The 16,465-nt window shown below is 48.9% G+C and overlaps 1 protein-coding gene across 1 annotated transcript in view; it reads left to right on the top strand.

The window, feature by feature from the left end:
- HMCN1 (hemicentin 1) overlaps window positions 1-16,465 on the top strand; it is a 1,257,483-nt gene that overhangs the window by 696,586 nt on the left and 544,432 nt on the right. Inside the window, exon 41 of the mRNA XM_078642741.1 lies at window positions 5,425-5,600. Within this exon, the coding sequence (XP_078498867.1) occupies window positions 5,425-5,600 (176 nt within the window). The remainder of the gene's footprint in view (window positions 1-5,424; window positions 5,601-16,465) is intronic.

Here is a 16,465-nt window from a genome sequence, read left to right as displayed (position 1 = left end):
AGACCTGAGTATCTCGAGTGATGAGGAGGAACATGGAGTACTAGCGGAGTTGACGCACGAAAATTCGGACATCGAGGAACCAGAGGGGACTCCGAAAAGATCCACCCCGAGAAAAAGGCTAAGGATCAGAAGAAGAAAGCGGAAAAGGTAAGACACCTTAAAAATCCATCTGAACTGAAGGGCTACGAACATAAGGTGCACAAGGTAGCCCCAACGCTGAGCAAAAAGGCGATTGAAGGCCAGCCAGGATTGAAAGAACCCAACGGGACCCAACCAAAGGTCACTGAGGAGGGAAAATTGCCGCAAACGCCGAAACAAGCGGACAACACCGAACCCGCAAAAAAGCCCACTATACCGCCGAAGACTAACATTGACGTCGGGAAGAAAAGAAAATCTCCGACCACTGACGCCGAGAGGGGCCTCGAGGTCGAAAAGAAAAGGAGAAGACTCGAGGAAGAAGTGGCAGCGCTTCTAGAAGAAGAAGGACTTTGATGCCTTACTAAAGGATTTTCATATCCCAAAAACACCAGTGGCCGAACCAGAGAGTGTCAACGCTGAAGAGGCAGAAGACGCCGAAGGAGAGGAAGAAAAGATCTTCGACTCTTCGCCAACACAGAACCTCGAGGTGAAGAACCCGAGGAATATGGAGACATACTGGAAGAGTAGGAAAATTCTGAACATTTTGAGGAACATTGGAACGACCTCGACACTGAGAGCCGGGAGGAAGAGATTTGCTGCTATCCTTCGAAAGCTTCACCTCCAGATGACATAGTTTCTACAATGACATTGTCAAAAGGGCAGCAAATCAATTTGGAGTCCCTGAAAGAAGGGACACATGTTTCTTGCTAGAAACACTGGCACCAGCTTCAAAAGGGACACAATATCTGCATATGCTGCCAGGCATCCTGGACCAAGGCAAAGAAGCATTCAGAGAACCAGCTTCAAACAAGGGGGTAACCCCCAGGGTACAGAGGAAGTACAAACCCTCCTCAAAAGACCTTAAATATATTCAGGGAAGTATTGTACCTTACTCTATTATTGTCACCACAGCCAGGAGGAGAGCCAATGCAGTCTCCAACACAGGGCCACCACCTGAAAAGGAAAGCAAAGGGATGGTGGGGAGGAGAATGGAGAAAGAAGAGGCAACACAGTGGAGCATTGCCAACTCTAATGCCCTGTTAAACAGATGTGGCCACCAACAGTGGGACGAAATAGGAAAGTTGCTGAACAAACTCCCCGAGGAGGACAAAAAGAGGACAAAATCTATTGTCCAAGAAGGGAAAAATGTGGCGAACACCTGCCTAAAAGTAGCCCTAGATGCAGCAGATACTGCGAGCAGGCAAATGTGCACATGAACCATCCTCAGAAGGCATGCCTGGTTCAGAATATCTGGTTTCAAACCAGAAGTTCAGACCTCAATTATCAACAGACCATTCAACGGAGAAGCTCTGTTTGGCAAGGAGGTGGATGAATCCCTTCAACAAATTAAAAAAGACAATGAAACAGCAAGGGCTATGGGAGCCCTAAAGCAAAGAGGTTCTTTTAAAAGAGGAGGTTTCTCTAACAGAAAAACCATAGGTAGAGGCAGCTTTGGTCAAGGACAGCAAATGACACAACCATCTCAGGGGCTGAACCAAAACCCACAAATGGGTCAACAGTCTAGTTACCGAGGATGGCAACAACAGCAAAAACAGCCCTTTCGAGGAAGAGGGACTAGCAGAGGAAGAGCAAACGGGTCTAACTGACTTTATCATGAAAAAGGGCCCACACAAAACACCAGAGAGTGGAAGAATATCCTTTTTCCACACACACTGGAAAAGGATAACAACAGACAATTGGATATTAAATTTGGTACAATACGATATTGCATAGAGCTCACATAGACCTCACCTGCAAATACCCCCAAGTCAAGAATATTAAACAGATTCGAACAAACAGTGCTCAACGCAGAAATCAAAGAACTATACCAAAAACATGCAAAAGAAAAGGTACCAGTACAACAGTGGTACAAAGGAAACTACTCTCCATACTTCCTAGTAACCAATCAGGACCAAACTCTAAGGCCAATCATAGACTTACGATTTATAAACAGGTTCATACTAACATAACATTTCAAGATGTGTACCCTTCAAGAAATAATTCCACAGATTCAAAAGAGGATTACTTGGCAACAATAGACCTCAAAGACGACTATTTCCATATCCCTATGAACAGAAGGCACAGGTAATACCTAAGATTCCTACACAACGGTACACACTACCAATTCAAGGTACTCCCATTCGGCATAAAATCTGCTCCACGGGTGATCACAAAGTGCCTAGCAGCAGTGGCAGCACACCTGAGAAGAGAGAAAATCCACGTCTAACCTTACTTAGACGACTGGCTAATAAGGGCACGCACAAAACAAACATGCCACGATCATGTTAAAAAAAGAATCCAAACACCACAAACACTGAGTTTCTCAATAAACAACAAGAAATCTTCAACAACACCAGAAGGAGAAAAAACTGTTCTGGGAGCAAGACTGAACACAGAAAACGCCAATGCTTATCCCACACAAGCCTGAATACAAGCTACCATCAAGAAACAGCCCTCTACCAGAGGGGACCGTCTCTGACAGTGATGAAAGAAAGGAAACTAATGGGCATGGTGACATCATGTATTGCACTCATCTCTCACGCTCGCCTACACAGGCGCCCATTCCAAGTATTGCTCACCAACAGCTGGTCACAACCCACAGAAGGTTGGGAGGATCTAGTGCTTGTTACACAAAGGATACAAGCACAGATACAATGGTGGGCATCCAACAACATATCACAGTGGAGATCTTTCAAGGACCCAACTCGATCTGTGACAGTCACCACAGATGCTTCCCTCAACGGGTGGGGTGCTCATCTCAACCAGCTGAAAGTTAATGGTCAGTGGAGCGAAAAGGACTCAACAAAACATATCAATTATTTGGAGATGAAAACAGTTTTTCTGGCACTCAAGGCATTCCAGAAACATATTCAGGGGAAAAACATATTAATACAAACATACAATACATCTACAATGTTCTACATGAACAAACAGGGGGGAACAAAGTCTTTCCCCCTAAACAAGCTTCCACAGGAATTTTGGCATTGGGCGATATCCCAAAGAATTCAGTCCACCAACAGTACATCTACTAGTAATAGACAACATTACAGCAGACCAACTGAGCAGACAAAACAACTGCTCCCACGAATGGGAGTTAAAATAGTCAGCGGCGCAGTATCTATTCAACATCTGGGGAACTCTAGTGTTGTACCTGTTTGCAACAATGCAGAACAAGAAATGCCAAAGATTTGCCTCGAGGTTTCCAGACCACCTGTCAAAGGGAAATGCACTTTCACTCAACTGGCCACAGACATTTGTTTACGCCTTTCCACCAATACCCCTAATACAAAGAGTACTACAAAAAGCAAAAGAACAAACATGAATCTCATTGCTCCTCACTGGCCCAGGCAGACATGGTACTCAACTCTCCTAGAACTATCCAAAGGAGAAATGATCAGAATCAAAGCAGAAAAAGACCTGAGACAAATCTTTCACCTGGAGCCAGCAACGCTACAACTAACAGCCTGGCGCCTGAAAACATAAAATTTGAGCACCTCAATCTACCACTCAGAACCATGGAAATTCTAAAAGAAGCAAGAAAACAGTCAACAAGAAAATGTTATACAGCTAAATGGAAGCGATACACCACATGGTGCACCACTAACAACAAAACTAATTCTATCAATACACAAGAAACAGTTATTACTTATCTTACTTACCTCTTGGATAGCAGCACCAATTTTTCAAGCCTCAAGGTTCATCTTGCTGCAATAGTGGCATATACAAGAGGAAAATCATGCAAACGCTTTTTTACAAGACTAATCTTAAAAACAAATCCACAATTCTTACCAAAAGAGGTATCTAAGTATCACTTAAATAAAAACATTCTCCTGCCAGTTTTCTTCAAAGACCCAAAAACAAGAGCAGAGAGAAGCCTTCATACCCTGGGTGTCAGAAGGACTTTACTGTATTATTTACAGGAAACTGAAATAATCAGGAAAACAAAGCAATTCTTTGTTGCGTACGCACATAACAACACTGGATCAGCTGTCACTAAGGCATCTGTTGCAAGATGGATAGTACAAGCTATCCAATTATGTTATGCCGATGCCAAAGACGAACTAACATGGCAACCAACAGCTCACTCCACAAGGAAGAAAGGAGCAACTCTGGCATTAATGGCCAATGGGCCCATTGACTCCAAGCAACATGTAAATGTAGGCGTATTTATAGAGCGCACTAATACTCCGGATTCCGGAGTGTCCTGGCGCTGTACTCATACCGCTAGGGAACCCGTCCTGGCTTTTCCCCGTGAAATGTCCACTCCTGGGCATCCCCGGGCTGCAACCAGGCATCCCCAGCGCTGTAGGGGGCCGTTGTGGAGACTAAGCAAGCTATTGCCCAGAGTTGCAGCATGGGACTCGTGCTCAGAGTAGGCACCGAGGCGAGAAATCAGGTCCAAGGAATTATGAGCCCAAGAACCGCCGAGGTCAGCCGAGATCAGCCGAGGCAGGATTTGAACCCTGGTCCCGGGCCAGGCCTCTACACCAGGGACTGCCGCTCTAAGCAGTGAGCCACACTTCTCCACAGCATGGGCATCGCCACACACTTTTACAAAGCATTAGTGTGTGGATATACAAATGAATAAGGCAGCTCAAATTGGACAGAAGGTGCTTCAACACCTGTTTGCAAGGTCTTCCTTTCACCACAGCTTCCCAGACACAGGAGAAGCCGCTACATATTCTGATGCACAGCATATGAATACAGAAAAGGATTCACGCTGCAAAACTAAATGGTTACTTACCAGTAGGAGTACTTTTGCAGCTTGAAGAATTCACATGCGACCCACCCGGCCTCCCCTATAAGGAAAACAAACAGGTGGGGAAGCAAAGGACTACAACAGTATTTCAAAACCATCTCAAAGATTACAAAACATAAGGAAAACAGAAAAAAGTATCCTAAGATGGCCACCACGCACGTCGACCTCCAGGATACCGTCTGACGTCACACAGGGGACGTACCTGGCACCAAATAGTGGTTGACAGAGACCAAAACACACAAAAAAAGACAATTCCGGACCTAACCATTAGATGGCAGAATGAAGCACAGCATATAAATTCAGAAAATTCTTCAAGCTGCAAAACTACTCCTATTGGTAAGTACCCATTTTGTTTTGTATTTTAACATTGTTTCTTTAACTCAAAGGTGACCTACCTAATGTGATAATGACAATGTTCAGATAAGGCTTTCCCACTGTCATGTTATTGAAGTGAATGAGTATCAGCCCTCATTTTCTCTTTGTTGTAAGAGTACACATACATGTCTGCTTGTTTTCATTTCTTTTAGTACCACCGAACATTATGGGCGAAGAGCAGAATGTGTCACTTCTCATGAGCCAGGCCCTGATACTGCAGTGCCAGAGCAACGCCATACCACCGCCCACCCTCACTTGGCTGAAAGATGGCAGGCCTCTGTTAAAGAAACCGGGCCTTAGCATCTCCGAAGATGGAAGTGTTCTCAAGGTAACATTCAGAACTTCACTGTGTCCTTCTCTGCAGAAGAAGTAAAAGCAGTGGGGGGCATGTTAGCAAGAACCTCGTTAAAATTATCGCAGTTTTAGCGGCAGGAAACTGCCGCTAAAACAGCGATAATGGGCTTGCGAATATGCGTTATAGAATTCAAATAGAAGCCCAGGTTAGATGTCCTGCACATCTAACCTGGCCTTCTATTGGAATTCTATAACGCATATTATCTAGCCCATTATCACCATTTTAGCGGCAGTTTCCTGCCGCTAAAACGGTGATAATTTTAATGAGGTTCTTGCTAATATGCCCCTGGGTTCTGCTATTGTGAGGTGAGGTCCAGTTGGATGAGATGTTGTGTAGCAGAACGTGACGTGGGCTAAGATGTGACAGAAGTGCTATATACGTGGATGATGTGTGGTCTAGTGAAGGAGCAACGGTGGCATGGGAAGAGGTGAGATAAGTTCACATAGTAGGAGGTGTGGTGAAGAGTTGTGTGACCTAGAGAGAGGTGTGCTTTAGCCCCCGGGTGATAGAAGAGGTCTTGTGAGAGCATGTATAATCTAGTGGAATGAGGCCTGACTGCTGTGATGGTTTGTGGCTAGTGTCAGAATTGTCGGTATTTTGGAAGATTCTGATGAATAAAAGTACTAGTGGTCTACTGGGTAAAATGTGGGATGAAGGATTGGTGCCAAGAAAAGTACAGCATTGAGGACACTCGGTGATGCTATGCGAACAACTAATGAGTTAAGAGGGATTTGACCTTCTCTTCTTGAAGTGCTAAGAAAATGTGCCTAAAGTGAATTTTAACAAGCCCAGCAAGATACTCAGTCTAATTTGACACCATTATCTTCTATGCCAGATCAGGGAGAATGAGAGTTCTTAAACACCAATAATATCTGTCAATGCCAAAATGACACAAGAACTTTGATTTCGACTCAACTATCTACTAGATCATTGTTGCATCCCCTTTTTGTTAAAATTTATTTTAGCCTCTGAGCCATTTGAGAACTCATAAAGTGTTTTGCGCTACGATAGATATTGAGCTATTCAAAATTGTTAGTGATAAGTGGGAAGGACATTTCCAATGTTGGTCACTGCACTGTGTTTAAGGTGTCCTAACATCCTCCAGAGTCCTCTAAGAGGATCTAATGGAAAAATATCCATATCATAAATAAATGGTTGACTAGGCTTAGAGCATGAAAAAATGCAGAATAAGTTCAATATTGAGTCATCTTCCTGGAAGGAAGGTTGCTCCTGGAAACCATCATGACAGGTTTCTTGTGGCTTTTTATAGTCTCACCTACTTATTCCTTAGGACAGAAGAAACTTTACCAATCACAAACTCTTCCAGTGAGACATGATGGACTTTTCAAATGATATTTACTTTTCTCCATTTGTTTTGCTTAGCTAACGAAGAGCATTTTATTGAGTGCAGCTACAATAAGGTAAGTGGCACTAGCCCACTCCAGCTGACTCCTGGTATGCCAAGGGCAACATCGAAGCAGTCTCATGGTTGTAATCACCTCCAGAAGCAGGGCTCACTTTCCAGTGTCCAGTAACACAAGCCCCTTGAGGTTGGGCCTCTAGTAGTTCTCAGTCAACTCCATGTGCTACTCTCTTGCTTATAACATGGTTAGGGTTATACCCCATTCACTGGGTGCTGCATCCAGGAACTGCGTACTAGTAGGCCATACTCAAGAGTTCTCCTTTGACTCTTCAGTTATTAATGAAAAGTCTCTATGATGCCACAGCACCGTTGGCAGCTACATTTAATAAAATAACCTAGGTCCAGTTACAGCCTTACCCCCTCCTGCACCATGGAAGTGTTTAGCAGTGGAGCGAGTGCCCTCTCCGCAGTAGCTCTTGAGTCCAAATCATGTCGGACGAAGTCGGGCTGTTCGCGGTTCTCTCAGCAGCACCCGTAAGGCTCTCTCCTGGAAGCAGCCCTGACGGTTCATTTCAGCGATTGGAGCTAATCCCACTTGGCAAACACAAAGTAAGTCACTCTATCCGTAATGGAGTGGGGGGTGGTAAATTCATCGGCACCCGGCTGGAGCTCCAGCAAGGGTGCAACATCCTCAGCAGAGTCCTTGCAATCCTGTGCCAGATCACAGTGTGCAATCATGACCCTCTGGCACAGCAGTAATCCTCTCATCTGGGCAACGACCAGAACTCTTGGCCACAGTGGTACTGGCAGCCCCTCCTGGTGTACAAGGTAGGCGCATTATTCATGATCTGGGCGCAGACTTCTCTGGTATGATCTCCCTCACTTCGGCAGGCCCTCCTGGCATTCGACGTTGTGGATCCCGGCGGACACAAGTCCTGGCCCCAATAAGTTCAATGGTGGCCTCCATTAGCATATGGTGTCACTGCGGCAAGGCAGTGTGGACTTTGCGCCTTCCGCATGGCTATCCTCACACAGCTTAGATCACGTCAGCCTTCTTCTGACATACAGGGGTCACCAGACTGAATCTGCACAGAGGCAATGACCCAATCGGTGCACAGCTGTTCTCCCTACACTTTGCTCCTGGAGTCCTCTCAGTAGGGTTCGACACATGACCTGGCTCTCCTCTTCCTCTTCCTCACAGAGCACACTGGTCTTGGCAACAAGGTAGGCACTGGTGCTCCAGGGCAGTGATCTTGGTTTTTTGTAGGTGATGTCCCCTCACGCAGCAGGTATACTAGCAGGCCTTGGCCCGCAGTCCTGGTCACAGGCAGAAGTCTTGAGAGCTTCCCCTTCTCACACAGCCCATCTGGCACCTTGGCAGAGAGTACAATTTTGAGTTACAACCTCCCCTTCTTATAGACCTTATAGACCTTTTCCAGATACCAAATGTGATTTGGGTTCTGAATCTATGAGATTTTTGTAGGAAAGTGGGTTTCTGTTGCAGTAACCCCCCCCCCCCCATTTTTGCCAGACTACTGATGCACATTTTTACCTAATGTGCCCTGGGTCCCTGTCAATCACGTACCCACGGCCTGTGTTCTTTCCTCAAAACTAACCCAATTGGCATCTCTGGCCACAGAAAAGCCCCTGGTAAATGTTACCACAGGTACCCACGGCACTGTGGGATCTAATGAAAAATGCACACAGAGGGCATCTTAGAGATGCCCACTGAAACCTAACCCACCTCTAGAGTCCAGGCTGAGTGGCTGCTTTCAGCTGCCACCACCAGACATGTTTCTGGACCCCTGGGTCGAAAGCCTGCTGCTCTCTGGGGCCTGAAACAATGCACATCCTAGGACAAGATGCCAAGCCTCCCCATGATGGGCAGGGTTCACAAAGGGGAAGCTTCAAAGGCCACTTGCTGCTCTCAGCAACTGGTCCCCATTAGTTATGACCCCCACTTTGGGCGGGAGAATCGGTGGGAAAAACAAGTGAGAAAGAGAAGTGTGCCACCTCTGCCAACTCCACCCCTCACGTGGGGGAGTTGAGGTGAAGCACAACTCTCAGTCCTCACCATCTTGAAGATGGAGGTACTCAGCCAACCAGGGACAGACTTATGCCCCACTCCCACTGGAGGGTGGCATAATAGGAGGTGTACCCACCCCAGGGAAGGGACCCATTGGTACATGACTTTTACCTACCGGTAACGCCCCTAAATCCAGTATTTAGGGGCACCCCTGAACCTTGCTTCCTCAGACAAGAACCTGCAACAAGAAAAGAAGAAGAAGGACCAAACAGCTGTGCCGAAGCTAACAAGAGGAAGAAGCCCACTGACTTGGCCCCAGCCCTACAGGCCTGTCTCCACCTCAAACCTGCTCCTGCGAACTCCTGGTGTGTCCTGAAGCCAGCAACCTTGAAAACCCCGGAGGACCTGCCTGCCTTCAATCACAAAGACTATGTTTCCCTTGAAAACTGGATTTGTTCACCTGCAACCTCTGGCTCCGGCCGGATACAGTGAATCCGCCCCACTCTGCACCCGCCGACCACGGCCCGAGCTCGAATGGTAAAATACCACGAGGAGGCCACCCCAGTGATCCTGACCCAAGATCCGGTGACCCCTGACCTGTCTCAAGCTTCCAGCCGACGCCTGCAGCCTAAATCCTGAAGGACCCCCTAACCGCGACCAGGAGCTGGTAAGAGTATCCGATCCCAAAAGGCACCCCTGCACCCGACGCCCCACAGCCTTTTGTGCCCAAACCAACAGTGCCTAAACAGCCCCTAACTTCCCAACTTACCTCTCGAAGTGGTAGTCGCACCCAGAAGACCTTCGTCCCGAGCCTGCAGTGCCTTTGCAAACAGGAGGTTCTCCATTGAAACCACAGGGCGCCCAATGTCGAAACAGCAATCTGCACCCTGCCACCCTAGTGCCGCTGAGGGTGCAAATTTGTTTCCCCATTTGCCCTGAGCTAATGTCCAGGAGCTTTGCTCCCACAACCCAGTGGCCTGCTTGCCAGCAGCCACCAACCGGTGTACCCCTTTGGATAACATTGGGCCTCAGCACTCTGCACCTGGCCACCCTAGTGCTGCTGAGGGTGTAACGAGAGTGCATCCTTGACCCTGGGGGAACCCTTGTTCTAACCCCAGAAGCTCAACTCCAAAGACCGATTACTTACCTGGTAACCGTTAACTAAATTTCTCTCCATTGGAATCCATTGACTGTTTTTCTCTGAAAAATGTTGTGTTGAGTTGATTTGTATGGAAACCAGAAAAATAAAAATTGTGCAAATCTTATTTTACTTTCCTTTTCTCTAGGAAATGCCTCGGTGTGATATCTAGGCATTTCACACTGAGTAGAAAAAGTAATCTAAAAAGTAATCTCAAAAGTAACGTAAAAGTAACTTACCTGTCATTTTCATTGCAAAATCGATACAAAGTATATGTGCAGCATTTCACAGTTTTGCATTACCAGTTATTCAAGCGGTAACCATTTCAAAGTACATTTACAATTGCATTTCAAACTGTATATTTACTGCAAAGTATTTATCACCTTACCTGTGCCAGGCTTGCTTGGTTCTAGAAAATAAAATAACTAAAATAATATTTGTATACAAAACCAATTGGTCTGAAGTTCAGTCTTTGAGTTTGTGAAATCATTTGCTGATTGAGTGGGTACAACAAATGCTTAACACTGTCCTCTGATACTGCCTTACTGCTCGACCACACTACCACAAATAGAGAGTAAGGTTCTATCTAACTTTGCCTCTGCCTTCCTTTGGGGTTCCACTGGACTCTGTGCACACTATACCTCACTTTGGTATAGTATATACAGAGCCAGCTTCCTACAATCTTATATTGGGTTCTGCTTCTTTTGAAGTGTACATTTCTCCTTTTATTCTTTCCTTCTGAAAGGATGTATGTCACAGCAGGCAAAACTCTGAAGCTAATTGACACAACGCAATTCATTGGAGTGACTAGTCTTCACACCTGAATGTTAGCCACATTGATATGTGCATCAAAAGGTTAATCCCAGGCTCCTATCCCTAGGTTTTTTGATTCCCTTATTTATTTATTTTTATATATAGTGCAAACTTGACCCAAATTTATCAGGTATCAGAGTGCTTTACGTGAGCACCAGTTGCTTTACACAAGGACACTTTCATTTTTGTTAGTCACAGGACATTAAGTGATTTGTCCAGAATCACAGGATGTTGAGTGTTGTTGCAGAGACTCGAACCCGGTTCACTAGATTTGAGGTCGACCGCCCTAGCTGTTAGGCCACATACTCTCTCTATGTGCTTTAAATGTCCATGTTCCCTTATGTATGTCGGCAGAACCATCTTTCCACTACTTAAGCGTATATTGGAATATCAGAGAGCTACTCTGAAAGCGGATTTTACATACCCTGTGGCGCGTCACTTCTTTCAACATCATGAGAGTGACGTCTCCAAATTAACCTTCTTTGCTATAGACAGAATTCCAGCTAATATGAGCTAATATGAGAGGAGGGAACAGGGAAGCAGAGCTCAGACGCCTGGAATCCAAGTATATCTTGGATTAACATACTGACACCTGCAGGACTTATTAAGGATGAGAAGATGGAAGTACATGTAGGATAGGTCCTACTAGGGGTGTAAATCACAGTATTACAGCGTAGGGCCTGTGATATATGAGATTTTCATAATATCCAAGTAATTAGGAAATTGTATTTGTTTTCGCCAATGGAATAATCATGGTCCCTCTAGGTTATTTTGTTAACTGTAGATAGCTATATGCAATTAAATGTCTGAGAAAAACACGTTAGTCTTAGATTCCTTACCTTAGAATTACCCCCAGGCATCAGACTGGATCCAAAAAAGTTTTCGTCAGCAGTACCCCTGCGCGTCAGTAGGCGTCGTATGCGGCTCCGTGTCCGTCATCGGCGTCGTGATCGCCGGAATGACGTCGCTGGAGTACTTAGACGCCACCCTCGCGCGCTGACGTCAGTTCTTCTTTTTTCCGCGCCAGCAAGCGCAGATCCAGGAAGAGCGTAACCTTAGTAATTTTTGGACTAACTTTTTGGACAATTTTGTCTATCTTTTTCGAGTCGACATCAACTCCTGGTGCCGGTAGGGATGCCCGGGTTCAAGCCGTGTGACGCCTATCACCGACTGATGTCGGTTACCGACCCCCATCGCCGGTGTCTCTACTGTTTGGGGGCCGACCATGATGACAAGTCATGCCCCGACTGCCGGGCCTTGACGTCGAAGGCTAGGCCGGAGCGTTCCTGTAAGCTCCTTGAGCTCCGGCAGTTGGCTCCGCGCCGCTCGAAGTCTCGGCGAGTAGGAAGTAGAGGGACCGGTTGCAGAGCCGCAGACCTCATCGATTGTCTGGATCCAAGTACTCGCACTTGGGTAAGTCTAGGCATGGCAAAAAGAAGTCGAAGAGACGTCATCGTTCTTCGACATCCCCTCACCGGTCTCGCGACTCGGCCGAGGGTTCAGGTGCGCCGCCCAAGCGGCTCCGGCGGAGCCCATGCAGTCGCATCCAGCCCCACATCCTCCGGTTCCTGGGCTCGATGCGACTCTGGAGCAGATTAGAGACTTCCTTGTGGCCATGAGGTCTTCCTGCTGGCATGCCTTCGGGCACCGCGGGTCTGACTGGGGGTCCTAGCCCTGTGTTGCCGGCGGCTTCGGCCCCGGCGCCGCCGGTGAATTCGGTCCCGGCGTCGCAGGACCCGGTGGGATCCAAGCCTGTATCCCGGTTGACACCAGTTGACCTTACGACTCCTCCGCTGGCGCCGACCCCCTCGGTGCAACCTCCGGTACCGTCCTCGGATGACACCGTCCCCGGTTTCAGACCCGGCCCGGGCTCGGCGTTGGGGCGGCACCTCTCGGCGCCGTCTCCGACCTATGCCCCGGCTCCGTCATTTTTGTCTGTTTATCAGGACACGGATGAAGGGGAGGGGTCTGAAGACCCTCTGGCACAGCAGTGCCAGTTAAGTCAGGACTGGGCAGGTGAGCTGGGGGAGGCCAGTGGTTTAGACACTTTGTCTGACACTGGTTTTCTCACTCCTCCATCCGTGGATACGAATGAGGGAGCAACTTTTGCTGTGGTGCTGCGTAAGGCAGCCAAGGCCTTGAGCTTCCTGCAGGGACCGTGAGGACTAACCTCCTCACTGAGGTGCTTCAACCGCCAGTAAGCTCTTCGGACCTCTGCTGCAGTTCAATGAGGCCCTCACTGACGTTCTGATGGGTGCTTGGTCCAAGCCCACCACAGTCCCTCCTGTAGTTCGTAACGTGGCCCGGCGCCACCGCCCAACTACGGGTGACCCCTGATTTCTGTCCACCCACCCCACCTCTGAGGGTCTGGTTATCCAGGCCTCCACGTCCCAAACCGCATTCCCTACCGCACCCCCGGTCCGGGAATCCAAAAGGCTGGAATAGTTTGGCAAGTAACTGTTTTCCTCAGTCAGTCTAAGTTTGCGGTCCATTAATACAGCATGTCTTTTGGGCCGTTACACCCACTCTCTGTGGGATACGGTGGTGGACATGCTGCCCCAGTGTCCGGGGGAGGCCAGGACACGGATCGCCCAGACTCTTGCTGAAGGACGAGAAGCAGCATGGTACTCCATTCGATGTGGACTTGACACCACGGACTCGCTGGGCGGAGCAATTGCAACGACAGTGGCGATTCGTCGTCACGCCTGGCTGAGGTCCACCAAATCGTCAGGGGATGTCCAAAGCACTCTCATGGACATGCCTTTTGATGCCCGTCGCCTCTTTGGCAGCAAGGCAGATAGCGCGCTGGAGCACTTTAAGGACTCCAGGGCTACGGCCAAGTCCTTGGGCCTGTCGGCCCAGCGCCAGCAAAATTCTGCTTTTCGCTCCTTTCGTGGCCATGGAAGGGGCACCCCCGCACGTTCGTCCAGCCACAGGCCACAGAACCAACCTCAACAAGGTTGCGGACGTGCATTACGCCGTGGCGGAGCAGGGTGCCAGAGAGCCGGTCAGTCCACATCCGCTCCGGCAGCACCTGCCTCAAAGCCTTCCTAGTCCGAGCCTTCAAGCCCATTCCACGCCAGTGGGAGGCAGAGTTCGCCATCGCCTGCTCCATTGACGTACCATCACTTCGGACAAGTGGGTGCTGCAAATCATCCGAAGGGGTTACTGCCTCCCCTACGAGACGACCCCTCCAGCAATGCCACCGCAGTACCACCTCATGTTAGGGGATCACTTGCAACTTCTCCAGGAGGAAGTTACGGCCCTCCTTGCCAAGGGGGACATCGAGAATGTTCCTGGCCCAGAAGTAGGGCGGGGTTGTTACTCCCACTACTTTCTGGTTCCCAAGAAGGAAAAAGGGGGCCTGTGCCCTAGCTTGGACTTTAGGAGCATCAGCGTCTTCCTCCAGAAGGAGAAGTTCAAGATGCTGACGTTAGCTCAGGTTCTGGCTGCCCTAGACCCTGGAGACTGGATGGTAGCGTTGGACTTGCAGGACGCTTGTTTCCATATTCCCGCCCTGCCGGCCATTCGGCGGTACCTGCGGTTCACAGTAGGCCACAAGCACTTTCAGTTTACCATGCTCCCCTTCGGCCTCACCAGTGCCCCAAGGGTGTTCACGAAGGTGAGGGCGGTGGTCGCAGCTCATCTGCGCAGATCAGGGGTTCCAGCCTTCCCCTATCTCAACGACTGATTGTTGAAGTTGGGCTCGTCTCCCACCTCCAGACTACGGCCGACCTCCTGCATTCGCTGGGGTTCTCCATTAACATGCCGAAGTCACACCTGAGCCCCTCCTAGAAGCTCCTCTTCATCGGAGCGGTTATGGACTCGGCGCAGTTTCGCGGTTTTCCTCCCAAGCAGCGGGTTCGGGATATTCAGGCTCTGATTTTGATCTTTCAGCCTTTATTCCGAGTTTCGGTCAGGTTGACCCTACGGCTTCTGGGACTGATGGCCTCCTGCATCCTGCTGGTACCTCACGCCAGGTGGCGGATGCAAGCTCTGCAATGGGACCACAGCATCAGGGCAACATGTCCGGCCACATCCTGATCTTGAAAGGCACTGCAGTGGTGGCTAACGGACCGCGATTGGGTCAGTGGCAGATCCCTCTCCCTTCCCCAACTAGAGCACATAGTGGTGATGGATGCGTCCTTCCTGCAGTGGGGGGCCACATGGGAGAGGCGGAGATCAGAGGCCTCTGGTCTCCGGCGGAGTCCCGGCTCCATATCAACCTTCTGGAGCTGCGGGCGATCCGGCTTGCACTAAAGGCATTCCTTCCCTCTGTCTGGGGAAGTGTAGTGCAGGTGTTCATGGACAACACCCCTGCCATGTGGTATTGCAACAAACAGGGCGGGGTGGGGTCGTGGACCCTATGTCAGGAGGCTCTGCGCCTCTGGACATGGCTGGAACATCAGGGCATCACCCTGGTGGTTCAACACCTGGCAGGTTCCCTGAACGCCAGGGCGGACGAACTCAGCTGTCGGTGCATGATGGATCACGAGTGGCATCTGAACTCGGACCTGGTGCAAGGTCTTTTTCAGCAGTGGGGAGAGTCTTGGTTAGATCTATTCGCCTAATATCATCAGTTCTGCATGTTGGAATTCTCAAGGCGGCACTCGCTCGGCGACGCTTTTCGTCGCGATTGGAGTTGCGGTCTGTTATACGCCTTTCTGCCTATACCACTTCTGCCCAGAGTGCTGTAGAAGATCAGGCGCGACCGGCCCTAAGTCATCCTTGTGGCTCCGGATTGGGCACAAAGCTACTCAGTATGTCAATCAATCCCCCGATTCGACTGCCTCTTCAGGAGCACCTTCTGTCACAGCAGCAGGGGACGGTCCTTCACCCGAACCTGTCCAGCCTCCACCTACATGTGTGGAGATTGAGCGGCGACAGTTGATGCCATTTGACTTGCCTCCTGAAGTCTCTGATGTCATTCTGGCAGCCAGGCATACCTCCACAAAAACAGTATACGCCTGCAGGTGGAACAAATTTGTGGCATGATGCACAGCAAAGGCTGTGGATCCCCTCTCTGCCCCTCTTTCAGAGGCTCTCCTCTTTCTTCTTTCCCTGACCCAGCAGGGCTCTGTTCTGGGCACTATCAAGGGTTATCTTTCAGATGTTTCAGCCTTCTTGAGGCTTCCTGATCAGCCTTCTCTTTTCAAGTCCCCTGTTGATTCTTGAAAGGTATTACTCACATGTTTCCTCCTGTTCCCTTTGCAATGACTCAGTGGGACAGACTTGAATCTGGTGTTAACCTATCTAATGTGTGCTCCCTTTGAGCCGCTCCATAACTGTCCTTTACGTCTTCTGATTCTAAAGACTGCTTTCCTGGTTGCCATCACCTCTGCCAGAAGAGTGCGTGAGCTCCAGGCTCTTTCTTCTAAGCCTCCTTTCCTCTCTGCCCATCCGGACAAAGTTGTTCTGAGGACTCGTCCTTCTTTTCTAACCAAGGTGGTTACTGCCTTTCACATCGGTCAGACCATTACCTTGCCCACCTTCTTTCT

Source organism: Lissotriton helveticus, chromosome 1_1 (genome assembly GCF_964261635.1).
Source record: "Lissotriton helveticus chromosome 1_1, aLisHel1.1, whole genome shotgun sequence".
Lineage (NCBI taxonomy): Eukaryota > Metazoa > Chordata > Amphibia > Caudata > Salamandridae > Lissotriton > Lissotriton helveticus.
The sequence above is the reverse complement of the archived record's forward strand: the minus strand, read 5'-3'. Positions and strand labels throughout refer to the sequence as shown.